The sequence below is a fragment of the Dama dama genome, chromosome 25 (assembly GCF_033118175.1).
Source record: "Dama dama isolate Ldn47 chromosome 25, ASM3311817v1, whole genome shotgun sequence".
In the NCBI taxonomy this organism is placed as follows: domain Eukaryota; kingdom Metazoa; phylum Chordata; class Mammalia; order Artiodactyla; family Cervidae; genus Dama; species Dama dama.
The window spans coordinates 62,959,795-62,978,121 of NC_083705.1; the positions used below are offsets into that span (position 1 = coordinate 62,959,795).

At 43.6% G+C, this 18,327-nt stretch overlaps 1 protein-coding gene across 1 annotated transcript in view; it reads right to left on the reverse strand.

The window, feature by feature from the left end:
* Positions 1-6,548: 6,548 nt before the first annotated feature.
* The window catches only part of FBXL7 (F-box and leucine rich repeat protein 7), a 430,644-nt gene continuing 418,865 nt past the window's right edge, over positions 6,549-18,327 (reverse strand). Inside the window, exon 4 of the mRNA XM_061129320.1 lies at positions 6,549-9,896. Coding sequence (XP_060985303.1) covers positions 9,160-9,896 — 737 coding nt within the window. The 3' untranslated portion in view covers positions 6,549-9,159. The remainder of the gene's footprint in view (positions 9,897-18,327) is intronic.

An 18,327-nucleotide genomic window follows, 5' to 3' on the forward strand; every position in this document is an offset into this window, starting at 1 on the left:
GCAGTGGGACCAGCAGGTATTCCCATGGCAAAGGCAAACCAAAATGAAAAACTTGTGATTGTAATCATTTCAACTGAAGTTGGAACACTTCTAAAAAATGAAACTTAATCTTTTAAAGAATCACTTATTTATATTTCTAGTCCATTCCTGGACATATAGAAAGGATAAATTTGGGTATTCATTAAAAACAAGACAAAAGACCTACAAATCTTTTGGTCCTGTGGTGTTCTACCAGAAACAAAGTGTCATAAAGAAACTTAAAATGTTTCTCACAGAGGCTTTTTGAAATTTTTAAGTCTCATCTATTGAGTGCTTACCTATAGTTTTGTAACCATTTTCAAGAGATTGTTGGTAGTCACTAATCATTGAGATGAGGAGCCCTGGATTCAAACCTGAGCAAAATTTACTGTTGTAGATGCTCCTCAAGCAAGACCATCCAGGGAAATTAGTAGGAAATTAAGAGTGGTGAGTGAAAATCTACAAATTAATAATGAAATTTTAGATTTGGCAAGAAAAAAACAAAAATCCCTCCAAATTTGTTACACTTACAGTTTATATCTATGGAGTAATTAAGCCTCTGCATATAGACCCTGATGCCGGGAAAGACTGAGGGAAGGAGAAGAAGGGGATGGCAGAGGATGAGATGGTTGGATGGCATCACTGACTCAATGGACATGAGTTTGAGCTCAAGAAGATAGTGAAGGACAGGGAAGCTGGTGTGCTGCAGTTCATGGCGTTGCAAAGAGTCAGATACAACTTAGCGTCTGAACAACAATACAATTTGAATTCACCTTTTTTGAGAACTAGAGTGTAACACCTCTAGTCTTCCAGATCAAGGCTGGTTATATTTCCAGGATCATCTCCAAAAATGTTCTGTGTCCCCAAAAAATTACTCCAGGGCTCTGAAAATGGTATTTTCTTCTGAATATCGAGCCACCCACACTTAGCAATGTTGCCTACGAAGTTCTTTGAAATCACCATAGGCCCCCCCTAAAGGGACATATCTTCTGAAAATGGTGTGCTAAACAAGAGTGGCCATATCTACCTAGCACAATGAAAAACAAAACAAAAAACAGGATGAAAAAAATATAGGACTCCAACTTGAATTTGTGTTTCATCCTTTGCCACAGAGAACTCAGTGAGCAGTACTGAGCAAAAGGTTATTGTTGTTTACGCGCTCAGTCATGTCCAACTCTTTGTGACCCTATGGAATGTAGCCCATCAGACTCCCCTGTCCATGGGATTTTCCAGGCAAGAATACTGGAGTGGGTAGCCATGCCCCCCTCCAGGGGATCTTCCTGACCCAGATCAAACCCAAATCTCCTGCACTGGCAGGCGGATTCTTTACCAATGAGCCACCAGGGGTGCAAAAAGGTAATACATAAAATTTATAAATTTTATGTAAGATATGAGATACATAAAATTCATTTCACTAGAGTCAAGAAATGGACTTCCCTGGTAGCTCAGACAGTAAGAATCCATCTGCAATGAGGGACACCTGGGTTTGATCCCTGGGCTGGGAAGATCCCCTCAAGGAGGGCATGGCAACCCACTCCAGTATTCTTGCCTGGAGAATCCCATGGACAGAGGAGGCTGGTGGGCCACAGTCCCTGGGGTTGCAAAGAGCTGGACATGACTGAGAGACTAAGCACAGAGTCGAGATAGTAACCTTTAAAAAGGTTTAAAAGGTTGCACTTGCTAAAAGTTTCCTAGTTTCAGCCAAAGCAGACATTCAGCTAAATTCTCCCAAGGCCTTTCCTGGATGCCAGTTGCTCCCAAGGTTTAACTCTGGGTTCCCAAACCCAGGAGAGGAACTCCATTGTGGAGTTACTGATGTAATACTATGCGTTGATCAGAAAACCAGAAAAGAAAGGTCACTTTTCTTCATGGCCAAAATAAGCTATTGGCTGTGAAGAATTAGGCATTGGAACCCTGAAACCAGTGAATTTAGGGTGAGGGAAGTCAAAGAAACAGAGACAGTACCTGAGAACGTGTGGCTTTTCTCCTTGTAAAAGCAAAAAGACTCCTTACATAACTCAATCACCTTTAAGCTTTAGTTTGCCACATGCATGTGGGATTAAGCACACGTTTTAAAAGGAAAGGAGACTAATGCCCTCCCGTGGCAGTGTTTGTATTTCCCACTGCTTTCCTGAGGGCACTATTTTTAAAAGAAACATCACACCCAGGAGCCCCAAGGTGAGAGTACCAGTGAAACAATGCCAGCTTGAAAATCTGGAGGAGACTCTGGTTTTCATTATGTGAGTTAGAGGTCATTACTTGAATGTTATTTTTTTTCCTCTCTCTCTCTCTTTTTAATTTTAAATCCACAGCTTCTTGGTCTCCAAACTTCCAGCATGTTCATAGTCATTATTCTTTGGGTGTTTTAAAATTATGAACATAGAAGAGTCAACTGGAGTCTCACACTCTGACTAGCTGATGGAAAGCTTGTGCTTCACGAACATCATTCATATAGATCAACTATGTCATAAATCCCTTGCTGGTCTGCATAGCTGTAACAAGAACAAGAGAAATGGTCTGAATTCTCCCTCTCTGGATCTTCTACTAAGACAAGGATCTGTTCAGCAAAATGATCTTTTCAGGGGATTTACTAAGTGGCCAGGGAACATGAAAAACTCCCATTTCTCACATTTCTCCATTACTGTGGGGGGGTGGGGGAGGTGGGACTGCAAAATGAGAGATGGCACATTTTGAAATTCAATGCATTTGTGTAGTTACGCTGGAAGTCTGAAAAATGTAAAATTATACACAGGCAATCATGTCTGTTTTGGTTTCCATCTCCCAAAGAAAGGCTTTGAGATAAAATGAAGAAGGATATATATCAGTTGTGACAGCTTTGTTTCTGTATTTCTGTATCTACTTTCTCTTAAATGAAAAGGACCATGATAAGTTTGTTTAAATTCTTAATGTAAATACCCATGAAGAATTCAGGCAGTATGTGAAACCTGGATTTCTTTTTTTAAAGATTTTATTTAGAGAAGGTGGTTGTGTGTTCATTAGTGGTAGGTAGGCGATTAGAGAAAAAGGAAGTACCAATTACTGGTTAATCTTTGTAATTAGAAATCCTCTCCCCTCTATCTTTTGCGTGCCTATCTGACAATGGGCTTAATAAGTCTACCACTACTCAGACTCGGAAGAGCTTTGGGGCTCTGAAAAACCAGGAGGATTTTGCCGCTGACTGCAGAGAAACAGGAATTAAAAGCTTCCCTATCACGCTTCCACTTTCTAATGCATTTCACTGTTTAGTTGATTATTACTGTGGGCAGATAATTTCACATTGACAACCCTGATAAAATGTGAAGCTTCAAAGAACCCATCCTCAGGGAATTTACAAGTGAAATCCATTCCTTGGCAATTTTAATGGCTACTTAATCAATCTTATTTGGGTCATCCAGTATAGTTGAGATAACAGACACAGACTAGTTCTTAGTAAAGAGACATAGTACACTGAGAAGCCTCACTTACTCTGCCCATTCCCATCAAAAGTGCATAATGATTAGGATGAAACCAAAGAGCATCATGTTGGCTGAAGAATCCAAGCTTTCTTGAGAGAGGGACCTGCAATCATCCTCTCCTTGAGCTAGATTCTGGGGAAATCACGATGGCAGTTCTCTGGGCTATGTCTGTATGTTTGGACTGTATGTTGTTTGGAAGAGCATCAGCTGTTTTGAGGTTTTTAGAGTTTTTCCAAGAATTTATGTTTCAGTATTGTTTTTGCAAAATGTTCCCATTTTTAGAGATTATATGTATGTGTGCGGGTGTGTGAGAGACAGTGTGTATGTGTATATAAGAATTAATCTATGAGATGACCTTAGGACAAAACAGAACGTTCTATTTCCATATGACTAACTGAAGGCAAATCATTTATTTTTTCAACCATCAGGGCAAGACTCTCAGTGCCAGCATGGTGTGTGACACATACTAGGTTCTTAAAAAAAATATTTATTTGTAGAATGAATGAAAGCATATCTCCTTTTTCTATTCCCTTTTCCACCTTCTAACTCATTGCATGACATTATTTGATAGAAGTTACTTTAGGGGAAAGGTATTGTTTCTTATTCACCCAGAACCTCTCATAGAACCTGATCAATAAACCTTCATTAAAGGAGTTGAAGGAGACTGAGCACCATCTGCTCCTTCAGAAGAAATCACTGGCACTCCCTGGGGACTCACTGCTCAAGAGGAAAGACTGCAACATCCAGTTTCCCTCATATGTTCATCATCACACGAGCCAGGATAGAATTCAGACATGCTGATCTCATCAGTATAAAATTCAGTAGCTGAGTGGCCAGACGGAGAAACATTCGACAACATAGAAATGAGAAGATTTGGAAATCTTTAGATCAAGTTTTATTTTATTTTTTAATAATATTTCCAAGCCTTACTTTGATACGTGGATGATGTTGATTGCTATCTCCTGAACTCCAGTACTCTTGCCTGGAAAATCCCATGGACGGAGGAGCCAGTAGGCTGCAGTCTATGAGGTCGCTAAGAGTCGGACACGACTGAGCTACTTCACTTTCACTTTTCACTTTCATGCATTGGAGAAGGAAATGGCAACACACTCCAGTGTTCTTGCCTGGAAAATCCCAGGCATGGGGGAAGCTGGTGCGCTGCCATCTATGGGGTTGCACAGAGTCGGACATGACTGAAGTGACTTAGCAGCAGCAGCAGCAGCCTCAGCAACAGTTTAGAGCTTTCACGTAGCCTTCCTGGATGGTCCACGAGATCAGCATTCTAGCTGCATCCTGCTGAAGATGCCACCACTGTGCTGTTGACAGGCAGGGATGGTGAAACCTATTCAGCTCCCAAAAGACCATGCTCTTTCATCTCATGTAGTTTCAAATGCAAGTTGATCTGCTGACTTGAGAAGGAAAAAAAAAAAAAAAAAGACTACAAAAATGGACCTGTGGCTTTAGGAGATAATGTTGCACTCAAGGAAAGGAGGAATCATCACATCCTGGATGCAGTCTTGGTTGGTGTGTCCCCAGTGTGAGTGTCTGGAAGTACTGGGTTGACCAAAAAAGTTCGTCTGGTTTTTTTGTACCATCTTACAGAAAAGCCCGAAAGAACTTTTTAGTCAACCCAGTATTTTCTTGCCTTCAGTGAACAACTTTGCCCAGCTGGTGGTCATCTTTATGGAACGTGTCTGAGTTGCTCTCTGGGCAACGAGAGCTGTGTTTAGGCAGGTCTCTATGGTGGTATCAGCATCCCCAGCAGAGAGACAACAGGAGCTCTCCTCTCCACGCATCACTCCTTCCTGCAACATAAAGAGCCACTACTGGTGTACGAGAGGCTTCCCAGGTGGCGCTAGTGGTTAAGAACCCACCTGCCAATGCAGGAGACAAGACATGGGTTTGATCCCTGGGTCAGGAAAATCCCCTGGAGAAGAAAATGGCAACCCACTCCAGTATTCTTGCCTGGAGAATCCCATGGACAGAGGAGCCTGGCGGGCTACAGTTCATGGGGTCTCAGAGTTGGACACAACTGAAGCGACTTACCATGCTGGTATATGAAGCAAAAAGAAGAAACCATTTGAGCATGCAAAGAGGAAAACCAGTTTTGTTTCACAGACTGTCTGCGTGAACATATTCATGCAGTATTTACCTCATCACTAAATATTGCTGCTCCCTCTTCTACTGTCTATTCAGCATTTCTGCAAATTAACTTCTTCCTGAACTAATCATGATTGCCAGCTATTGAACAAAAACACTACTTTCTGATGACTTTTCTGTGAAAATTTAGACATGGTAGGCAACTTTACTGCAAAAAAGTTCTTTTTCCCTTAAAAATACTAAACTGTTTGGTTTCATGTTGTGGGCTCTTGGATGTCAAACGTCTCAAAGGCTTTAATTATCAACAAATATCAATATAAGAAATCATGGACCTCCAGGGCATATGCATTTTATTTACTGCAAACTTTATTCTGGATCTTGACAAGAATTGCATGCGGCTACCTTGAGTTAATATTTCAAAGCAGTTAACAGTCCTGTTGGTTTATGTGATAGTCATTAAGCAGCTGAATCAGGGTAAGAAAGAAGGAAGTTGAGGACAACTACTTTTAAAATTGGCATCTCCTAAAACGTTTTTACTTGCTAAAGATGGAGTTTGCCATTCATCTCTCAGTACTTGCTTTCTGCCATACTAATTTCTCTGATCTAAAGGTTTGGGTAGGGAGATATTTGGCATTTCCTTTTTTTCAACCAATTGATAATTTTTCCTTTTCAATCAATCAAGTTGCCATATTCCCCTTTCAGGTTTTTTTTTTTTTTTTACTATACCATCCAAAGGTGGGGTGGGAACTGAAGACGTAAACTGTGAATGTAATGATTTTTACTTACCTGCTAATTTTTAGCCAAAGACAACGAGCTAAGGGGAATAACACAGCCACGGGTACAACTTGGACAGCAGCAGCAGTGACCTGACCTGCTCTCTATTTCGACAGGAGGCAAGTTTCTCCCTCACTCTTGAGTTTCCCCATCTGAACATCAGGCTACTCTAGCCAGGGAATTAAATGAGGCAGAACCCAATTACCAACATATTGCTTTATTTCTTGGTGGTAGTAAGTTAAGGCTTTCTAGAGTCATACAGCACGCAGTGATTTCAACATTAGAATTAAAAAAAAAAAAAAAAAAAAAAACAATGAGCATTCAGTTTAGCAGAGGCAGGAAGGAAGCAATGTTTAAAAACAGGTAAATTTCCTAGTGAGGCTTTTTGCATGGTCTCTAAAAACCTGTTGAGCTGTTTCCCCAGGAACCACTGTCATAGATTCATACAACAAGGGGAAGTGGAATGGGTGAAGAGCATACTGGGAGAAGGACAGAAACTGGGAAAGATAGGGCATGCCAGGTAATCAGTGTGAAGGCTGGCTTTGTCTCACGTTTGGAAGACAGTGTAGTGCTATGGTCAAGAGGTGGTGATAAAGATATTTGGAATGGGACACCCCCTCTCTGGTTGTGTGAGTCATTTTGGATCTTTCCTCATATTCTGGGAGTATCACATTGGCTCACTTGGAAGATCCCAGTACCAAGGGTTAGGGACGATCCTTTGTGACTCATATTCTGAAGCTTTGAACAGTGTCACAAGTCACACAGTGGGGGAATGTTACCTTCAATCCCTTTCACGGTTATAAACTTTGTGACTAGATACTCTCCCCAGCCAAACAATTCCCTTCCCCCTGTGGCACGTGGCATTGACTGCACCTCCAAGTTGCTGATGCTGTTGACTGGAGAGGTGGCCATATTTCATGTGATGCCATCACATGATATCTCCTTTGCAAAGTAAGACAAAGACATGCATGGAGCCTAAAGTGGGAGTGCAGCTGTCAAGTGGTGTACAGGCTGGATATGAAACTGTTCCATGTGCTTGGCTTGGAGACACCAGGTTCTGGGTGTGGAGGGTTGGTCCTCTGAGAAAGAAATGAACGAACTGTTTGGAAAGCGAAGGAGAAGGGGTGCTGCCAGAGAATAATTTAAGAGAGGTCAAATCAATGAAATGACATGAAAACAAGCAATGGGATTGTTGGCATCCTGACTTCGCATGAATGAGGATAGCAAATGGATTTCTATCCAAACAGGACCATTTAACGTGTATACTTGGCAACGGCTTTAATGTTGGATATCAAAATCTTAGCTGGTGGACCAGTGCCTACGTCTTATCAATGTGTTCCCTCTTCCATTTGTGTGGCACTTTTGAGTGGACAGGATTTAAACTACCTGGAAATCTCCTCTGCCTATTTGGGGGAGGACAATCAGTCAGAGAGGGGGCACACAAGGTGGCAATCTGCACTTAAACACTTATGACTTAACCCCAACAGGCTTCACGTGATGCAGTCTGATGTCCAAGAAAATAAATAGATGGGAAAACAGAAATGCAATCTGAATGACAAAGAACCGAGGCGTCCGTTCCTGCCCGTTGCAGGGCAGATGTGTGCATGCATGCCATGTGTGCAGTGACAGGGATTCAAAAGACCCTGGAAGACATGTGTTCTCCTGGGCCTCCCTTGTTAATTAAAATTGTGAGTGTCTTCCCTCCTACTTGGAAACACTCAGAAAGGTCAGCCTGACTGGGGGAGGTGGGTTTTGCTGTGATTAGGAATTCCATCACCTCCGTGCGATGGGGTGGAGTGGGGTGATGCCCAAAGCATGTGTGCACAGAAGCCGTCCATCTGGCTAGGCAAGAGAAGATGACTAAGAGACTCGCTCATCAAAAGAAACAAGCTATGAATGACACTCAGATTAGGGAGAAGAACATACAGGAGGCTGGGGTTGGCGCGCCTCCTGAAAGCACTCACAGAATAGATAGAGTAGGAAGAGGTAGATGCCTCTTGCGCTGCCAAGGAGCTTGGGTTTACTGACATCTCTTGTTCCCTCGATTCTAAAGCGGGCATGAAGCTCATCCTTGATTAGATCAGAGGAAGTTCTCTGATTCAGGGCTGGAAGCAGAAGCACAGAGAGGTCAAGTGCTTTGTCCAAGGTCACACAGCTAGTAAGTGGCCGAGCGGGGGTGGGATGGGAGGAACAAGGTAGGTCTCTTCCTTCACCCTGCAGACTGCCACAAGTGATTCTTTAAAAGGGTTTAGAAGTGCTGCGTATATAGCAGGTGCTGTGACATTTATTTAACAAGAATTTTGCTTGGGTATCAGATCGGAGAGTGTGGTTTAGGCCAGTCAAGCAGTATAAAGAGGAGGAGGTGTGGACAGCAGTATTATTCTGATGATTTTTGTTACTGTAGGAGAGGGAGGCGTAGGGTAGGAGGGATGAGGTGCAGCGCTCTGGGGATGTGGCCTGGAGGAAAGAGACAGAGAGAAAAGGGGGCATTTCTAAAGACACTGTAGTCAGCTTTCTGAGGTACATGTATTTGAGGAGAGACATCACCACCAATGACCTGATTCCCCCCGCAAAAAAACCATTCTCTGGAATAGAAATGGGGCTCCCTCACCCTCCTTTCCTAGCCCTCTGTTGCCCGTGAGAAATTAGAAAGAAGAAAAGCCAGATCCCTAAGAAGAACCTTCCTGGAAGAAAGAAGCTGTTCCGAGTGGGTGTCGGTGCTTACATAGGCTGCTCTGAAAAAACAAAACAAAAAAACCAACGTGTTCTGTTCAGGTCTGTACGGCGACAGCGACGGCGGGAGGCTGTCCCTTCAGAAGAAGGCAGGGTTGGTGTGCTCGATGACGCAGCGCTTGCAGTGGCGTTTCACGAAGCGCAGCGCCTCCACGGACACTTCGCAGTCCTGCACGTTCAGCATCTGCAGGTCGAAGCAGTTGGCCGCCACGATCTGCAGGCCCTGGCCCGTGATGCTCTCGCAAGACTTGAGGCTGAGGCGCTTGAGATTGAAGCAGTTCAGGGCCAGGCACTCCAGGCCCGTGTCGGAGACCAGAGGGCATTTGCCGATGTCCAGGGACTTGAGTTTGGCGCAGTTCTTGGCGAGGTACTCCAGGCCGTGGTCCGTGATGCCCTCGCAGCCCCTGGCGTTGAGGTAGCGCAGCTTGCCGCAGTACTTGGCCACGTAGCGGATGCCCACGTCGGTGACCCGGCCGCAGTGCGCGATGCTGAGGTACCGCAGGCGGGACTCCAGCTTGGCGATCTCGCGCAGGCCGAAGTCGCTGACGAAGCGGCAGTCGCTGACGCTCAGCTCCTTGATGGAGGCGCAGTAGATCATCAGGTAGCGGAGGCCCTCGTCGGTGAGGCGAACGCAGCGACGCAGGTACAGGTGGGTCAGCTGCGTGCAGTGGGCCGCGATGGTGTGCAGGCCTTCATCTTCCAGGACGAAGCAGTCCGTCATGTCCAGGTAGCGGATGGAGATCTGTTTGCCGTGCAAGGGGGACAGTTTAATGGAGGCCTCCCGGGTCAAGCTGATGCAGGTCACCTTGGAGCACCCTACACGGAGAGACAGAACACACACTCAGAACGACCTCGGGGAATGGGGAGTGGTGGGGGACTCCTGAATAGATTCCTACCCCTCTCTGGGTTGGGGTCTCCATGTTTCCCCCTTCCCTTCCTGGCCCCTCAGGAGAAGGAACCGAGAATGGGCTTTCTGTGTTCATCATTTAACTACTCTGGGCTTAAGAGGCTTTGGGGTTTTAGAATCAGAAAGATAAGGGTTCCAATGCTAGATCCATCACTGGTTGGCCTGACAGTTGGGCAAATCGGTCCTTCTAAATATGTCCTTTGCTTTAAAATAAGGATGCTCTGCTTCCCTGTAAGGTGGCTGTAAAGAAGACATGAGACCATATATGTAAATATCCCATCCTGGTTCTGGAAAGTTCAGGAAGCTCAGGAAAGGTTAGTTCTTACCCTGCAGTGGTCTGGTAGCTCTCTACTCCAAAGAAGTGAGATAGGAGATAGAAGGATGGATCATGACCCGGGTTTGACAGAAAGAACACTGGCTTGAGAGTCACAAAAGAGCTCAGGTCTACTTTTTATGGTCTGAGGCAGGAGGCTTCAGTTTTCTGAGTCTCAAGACTCTCTTCTGAAATGGGAGTGAGTCGCTGGTATGCCTACAACTCTGGGCATATAATGAGGATGTAACCAGGTAATGGATATGGATATACTTTGAAAACCATGGGAAATATATGCAGTAATTAGTCTAACAAGGTGACCCTGTAGGGATTCAATTCCACCAGAGCGACTGCCGCTCTGGTCCAGGAAGAACTGTGTCATCAGGATTATCCTCTATCCCCTCAACAAGTTTGTCCTGCTTTTACCTGCTACGATCACAGCTGCCAGACACATTCTGGAACAGTACTCCTGTCATGCTCAAGGCCATCTCACTACAAGTGTAAAAGCTAACGTCTAAAGGGGGCCTCCAAGGACCTGCACTCCTCGGACCTTATGTCTTCCCCCTCTTCAACCCCGCTGGCCTCCCTGCTAGTTCCCAGATGGCTCAGATGCCTCCCTGCCTCAGCACGTGTGCACTGGACAGGGCATCCGTGGATAACGCCCTGGGTCACCCCCACTTTCCTAGGTCTCAGAGCAAATGTCCTTTTATAGGACAACTCTTTGTGAGTCATCCTGAATGAACTAGTACTCCCTGCCTGACTCCCATTTATTTTCAGCATTCATTATCACTTTGAGGAATTATACACTTATTTATTCACTTCTATTCACATTTATTTATGTGTTTGCTCTCCTCATGGAATATAAGTTCCTGAGAAAAAGGATTCACACTTCAATGCTGTATCCCTCATACCTGGTTCAGAGCTGGTTCTCACTAAGTACCTGTTGAATGAATGAATGATTATATAGAGTGTATACGGTCCCTATATATCAGGGCTTCCCTAATAGCTCAGTTGGTAAAGGATCCGCCTGCAATGCAGGAGATTCTGGTTCAATTCCTGGGTCGTGAAGATCTGCTGGAGAAGGGATAGGCTACCCACTCCAGTATTCTTGGGCTTCCCTTGTGGCTCAGCTGGTAAAAAATCTGCCTGTGATGCGGGAGATGGGTTGGATCCTTGGGTTGGGAAGATCCCCTGGAGAAGGGAAAGGCTACCCACTCTAGTATTCTGGCTTGAAGAATTCCATGGACTGTATAAGTCCATGGGGTCACAAAGAGTTGGACACAACTGAGTGACTTTGACTTTCTTTCACTTTCATACAGTTTTTTATAGGAAAACCTGATGGGATAATCCAACTTCCAACATTTAAATGTCCTCAGGATTGTGATTGAGGCTGAGGTATATCTAACATTGATAAACCAACTATTTTATAGTTAATTATAATGCCTTTTATTTCTGTTGAAAGATAATGTTTACAAAGTGCTTTTTATAAACATTTGAGAAAATGTTTATTGATTTTCTTCTTTTTTTTTCACTTGATTCTTTAAACAATCCATTTTCTAGATAAGAAAATTAGTACTCAGGAAGATCTCTTTAGATGCCTCTCTAAACCTTGTTTCTAAACTCCCTTCCCCTGAATATGTGTGGGAATAGATTTTATATGTATATATTTATACCATATATTATATAACTATTATATATTTTATGACATATGAAACACTCATTTCATTATATATTTCAGTTCATTGTATATTACTATTTAAAATATGTACACAGTCTATTTTAGTATATGAACATACATGATTAATATACATAGCCAAATACATCATGTAAGTGTATATGCATACATATGTTTTCTTCCACTACGTAGACTGTACATATACTTTTTGTTTTCTCTCTCCTCTGCCCAAATCCCTCTGCCACTCTAAAGCCAGGTGCCTCACCTCCTCGGCTCTGTGCCTTGGCTGATGACGTCATCTCCAAGCCTTCTAAGCAACCACGGGATAGTGCTAATGGGGATTTTCCTCCCTCTCCTGGCAGGCTGCCCAGGAAACTCTTATAATATAAAATTCAGGTCCTGGGAATAATGACATTCAGAAGACATGTGCTACCAAGTTGAAGACTTTCAGGAAGGAGCAAATCATACACCCCAGCACTGGAGAACAAAGATGTGGCTTGTCAGAGGCTGTGCCCGCGACCCCAGGGGGCTCTGTGGTTTTGCAGAAGGTGGTTGGTACCCTTCCACTGTCGCTTGGAAATCTCCCTTTGTTTTGAACTTCTTGTTTTACACTGACTGCAATCCTGCCTATGCCGAAACTGTATGCTCACAGCAGTGGCTGCCCATCTGTGATGACGGTGAAGGCACTTTAAGATCATGGGACAACTTTGTTCCTGAACTCTTAGTTCCAGTTTCCTATTTAAGAAAAAAATATCCAGTAAAACTTGCCGCACTCCAGGAAGGATACTCTATTTGGTCCAGGGAGATATTTGTCTGAGTTTTGAAACTGAAACCCAATTTAATGAAATACTAGCTTAGCTCAGTTTTGATGAAGACACTATTTTGATATGCTTGCATCATTTTAGGTCCATCATTTTAAATTTCAGCTTTAGCCCTTTTACAGATTTGCTAAGTTTGGGTTGAAAATAAACTGATTCACGGCTCAGTAGGTAATGTCTGTGGCCAGTGGATGCATGCATACATTACAGACTTGGAGAGAACCTGAGAAATCACTTCCTTTGAACTTCATTTTTTAAAGATGAGGCATCTCAGATTCAGTGAGATTATATGACTTGTACAATCATACTAGGGAGAATATTCCTGATCCAAGACTTCTAATATAGCAGGGATGGTAAGAAATAGCATGCAATTAATGAATTGCATGAGAGATGTATGATAGACATACCAGCATGAAGTGAATATTTAGACACTGGGGCATCATAAGTCTTGGGAGTGGGGGATTCTTGAAAGAGAGAAATAATTTGAATACACAGATATGGAACCCAGATAGTATTAAGTACTAGCAGGAGCAAATTCAAGAGACAGGAAAGCATGGAGGCAGAGGGGGAGTGAGGAGTATTCACAGGATAAAACACAGGATTTTGTGGCAATTAAGATGGGAATGAGCCATTGGGATCAGATCTTGTGGGCCTGCCTTAACATGTGTGGTAGGGAGTAGGGATATTACACAACCTGGAGTGGACAGTATGGGTTGACAGATCTGGGGCTATCTTTAATTCATTCCAGATTTGGTTCAGCTTTCACAAAAATGCTCTTCATTACCACCTTCTCTCATTATTGGGTAATAACACTCTGGGATATAAAAGGATGATATCAACAAAGGCCAACTACTGCCCCGTAAGTGTGTTACTGAATGCTAACTACATGGTTTTCAGCAGAACACACATGGGAGGACTTAACATGAATGAGCTCATCTAGTCCTCCCAACCAACTCAGTTTTACTGATGAGGATGTTTTAGTCACTGCACTATAGCTTCCTAACGACAACTTTGTTTGAACCCGTTAGAAATCAAGATGACTGTTTGGGGCTTTGAAACTCCTGTGTTCAACGAATTACGTTATCACAAAGTACAGATATAAACTTGCCTCATTTTTGCCTATATAAAACTCATAATGAATTGAGAGAAAGAAATCTGGGAATATAAAATACAATCTGGGAATATACAGTACCCAGTTGCAAAACCAAGCAATGCTCTACCTACTTACACTCAAAATGCAGACACCGGGGAGGATACCCTCAGTTTCCCAGGGGTCAGGCAGGAAAGGCTTTACTTAGGGGATACTTGCACTGGGCCTCCAGCAATGAGACATCTGTTAAGAAGGTTTATGGGGAGGGGAAAGGGGGAAGAGGAGGGAATGGCATGCAGGCCAGAGAGATGCCAACACATCAGAGTGTGCACAGGCATGGTGTACTTGGGAAATTCAAATGGTTCCATGGAACAGAGCATTCAGGTTACTAGGGGCAGGGTGAGATTTGAACCTAGAAAGAGCAGCTCATGAAGCGCGATACATGCTTTGCTGAGCGACTTTTTTCCTATATGTCATGGGGAGGAATTGGAGATTTTATGCAGGGAAATGAAGGGTTAGCTTCCCAGTTTGAAAACATTCCTCTGGACGTTGGTTGTGTAGAAGGAGTATTGATGGGGTTGAGGTGGGTATAAGGCCAGTGATCAGACAGGCATGTATCCAGGCACGCAGGTAGAGGAGAGGGGATGGACTCAATGTTCTGCGGGAGTAGAATCACCTGGACAAGATTCAACTGGTCTGATATAACAGCTTAGGTAGAGTAGTAAGGAGGACTCCCAGGTCACCAAGTACAGGGGAACCTTTGGAAGCAATTTCACTTGTAGTAAACACAAGATTTCAACTTTAAAAATTGGTTAGTTGTAATATATTCTAGTGATGTTTAAAGATGTTATTAATTGTGATGGTTAATTTTATGTGTGAACTTGACTAGGTGACAAAGTGCCAAGATATTTGGCTAAACCTTATTTCTGGATGTGCCTGTGAGCATGTTTCCAGATAAGATTAACATTTGAACCAGGAAATTCAGCCAGGCAGACTGCCCTTCCCACTGCAGATGGTTGTTGCTGTCCAGTGGCTAAGTCACTCTTTGCCACCTGGTGAACTGCAGCATGCCAAGCTTCCTTGCCCTTCACTGTCTTCTGGAGCTTGCTCAAACTCATGTCCATGAGTGATGCCATCCAGCCATCACCATGTCCATGGTGATGCCATCCAGCCATCTCATCCTTTATTGTCCCATTCTCCTCCTGCCTTCACTCCTTCCCAACATCAGGGTCTTTACCAATGAGTCAGTTCTTTGCATCAGGCAGCCAAAGTATTGAAGTTTCAACTTCAGCATCAGTTCTTCCAATTATATTCAGAACTGATTTTCTCTAGGATTGACTGGTTTGATTTCCTTGCAGTCCAAGGGACTCTCTAGAGTCTTCTCCAACACCACAGTTCAAAAGCATCAATTCTTCAGTGCTCAACTTTCTTTATGGTCCAAGTCTCATATCTGTACATGACTAGTGGAAAAACCATAGCTTTGACTAGACAGATCCTTTTTTGGAAAAGTAATGTCTCTGCTTTTTAATATGCTGTCTACTAAGTTTGTCATAGCTTTTCTTCTGAGGAACAAGCATCTTTTCATTTCATGGCTGCAGTCACCATCTGCAGTGATTTTGAAGCCCTAGAAAATAAAGTCTGTCACTGTTTCCATTGTTTCCCCATCTATTTGCCATGAAGTGATGGGACTAGATGCCATGATCTTTGTTTGTTTGTTTGTTTTTTCATTTATTTTTATTAGTTGGAGGCTAATTACTTTACAATATTACAGTGGGTTTTGTCATACATTGACATGAATGCTGAGTTTTAAGCCAGCTTTTAGATTCTCCTCTTTCATTTTCATCAAGAGGCTCTTTAGTTCCTCTTCACTTTCTGCTGTAAGTGTGGTGTCATGTTCATATCTGAGGTTATTGACATTTCTCCCTGCAATCTTGATTCCAGCTTGTGCTTCATCCAGCCTGGCATTTTGTATGATGTACTTTGTAAGTTAAATAAGCAGGGTAACAATATACAGTGTTAATGTACTCCTTTCCTATTATGGGACCAGTCCATTGTTCCATGTTCAGTTCTAACTGTTGCTTCCTGACCTGCATACAGGTTTCTCAGGAGGCAGGTAAGGTGGTCCTGTATTCCCATCTCTACGAATACACACATACACTGCTGCTTCTATTTCTCTGGAGAACCGTGTTGTCTAGTCACTCAGTTGTGTCTGACTCTTTGCAACCCACAGACTGTTGCTCATCAGGCTCCTCTGTCCATTGGATTCTCCAGGCAAGAATATTGGAATGTGTTGCCATTTCCTTTTCCAGAGGATCTTCCCAACCCAGGGATTGAACCTGAGTCTCCTGCATTAGCAGGCAGATTCTTTACCACTGAGATACCAGGGAAGCCCTAGAGAACCATGACTAAACATTAGTAAAAGGTAATAAGTGATAATGAATAAATATTAGAGCTAGTTATAGCAACTTCCAGTGACTTTTAAAGATAACTTTCAAGGTGGGCATGCTAGGGATGGGAGGGGCAGTCTCACAATCTCTGGGGGAGTTAAGCTCTAGACCAGCCAAGCTCTATACTCAGTGGCAAATATATTGCCACTGAGAAGGTGGCCACTATCAGAGGCTAGTTTCGAGAACCAAGGGGAATAAGTGCAGGTGAAGTCACAGTTCTAGATTCCCTCAGAACTGGAGGGCACCGTTCGGAGGTGGTGACACAAACCATGCTTGTGACTTGCTGGGTAGTTTGAGTTCATCTACCTGAAAACACCCACCACCATTGCTGCCAATATCTAGAATTCTGTGCTCTCAGTGAGTTAGAGAGTCCCCCGTTTACACAATCCTTATTTACACAGATATCGAGGGGTCCTGCAATTGGTCAGGTTGATAGGGAGAAGCTTAGCACGTAACGGTTAGCACAGGGGCCAAGCAGGGTCCACTCACTCAGGCTAGAAGCCCAGAAATTTCCATCCCCAAACAGCCCAAGCAGTTTCTGCATTTCCGAATCTCAAAAGAACTCCAAGGACAAAATGTAGTTACTTGCAGCCTGTCCTGAGGGTGCACGGGAGAGCCCCTTTAACAAAGATGGGGATTCCAAAACTGAGTCATTTTCTAATCTGAGAAAAATAAAAGAAAATTAGGTGTTTATAAAAGAGGCTCACAGGGTTCAGAACCTTTGAATGTTAAAGAATCCAATCCCTTAGTCCCCCTCACCCCCCCCCCCGCCTTTTTTTTTTTAAAGAAAAGGAAACACATCTAGAGAAAGCTGTGAACTGTCCCAAATCACAGACTTTTGAAGCTAGTTCCCACCACATCACAATGCTTTCTCTTTCCAGAATTCCTTGGGGGGGAAAATGTAAGAAAACCTCTTCGTTTCCTGCTTCTTTATGCCAACAGCTGCTCACGACTAACTGAACATACGGTTTCCACGGCTTTGTGCTGGAGCCAACTCAAGGAGGGGAGCAGGGAAAGAATGTACGAGAAATAATTGACTGTCATCGGAAATATTTTCAGATGTCGGTTTTCAAAAGAGAGAGTGAGCGCCGAGAGCTGACTTTTACCTCAGGTTTTGTTGGAGGATATCATTTACCTCAGATGCTGGTAAATCCCCAACTCTATTTCTTTGCCTGTTCAGTGGTTTTTACTTTCCACCCCTCCCCAACAGTCCCCAAGGTTGTGGCTCACGCTGCTCACTTCTTTAACTCCACTTGCATCTCACACACGCCAGCCTCTCCAGTGTGCGTCTTTTGACTGGGTAGCGGATGAGATAAAGAAAGGCTGTTAGTCTGGCTGGATCCACGTCTGGCGCCTCAGTGCGAGTCTGGGCTTTAATTCTTCCTGCCTGTGAGAGCTTTTCAAGCAAAGCAGCCATGCTGGGAGCGCCTTCATTTAAAAAAAAAGAACTAAAGGGCTTCCCTCATATCTCAGTTGGTAAAAAAATTTGCCTGCAATGCAAGAGACCCCGGTTTGATTCCTGGGTTGGGAAGATCTGTTGGAGAAGGGATAGGCTACCCACTCCAGTATTCTTGGGCTTCCCTTGTGGCTCAGCTGGTAAAGAATCCACCTGCATTGCAGAAGACTTGGGTTCGATCCTTGGGTTGGGAAGATCCCCTGGAGAAGGGAAAAGCTACCCACTCCAGTATTCTGGCCTGGAGAATTCCATGGACTGTATAGTCCATGGGGTTGCAAAGAGAAGGACACAACTGAGTGACTTTCACATTCAAAGGCTCCACTTGGTGGGCCCTACCCTTGCACTCTGGAATAAAGGATACTGCTTGATGGCAGAGGCCAAGGCAATATTGTGAAATGATTTTCCTTCAATTAAAATAAATAAGTTTGGGAAATAAAAGAATATTGCTTGAGAAAAGATGCAAAAGCAACCCAAGGCTGAGGAGAGTAGGAGTGAAATATGAGGAGACCCTTAGCCATGATGAATTTTCCCCAGTGTCTGCAAA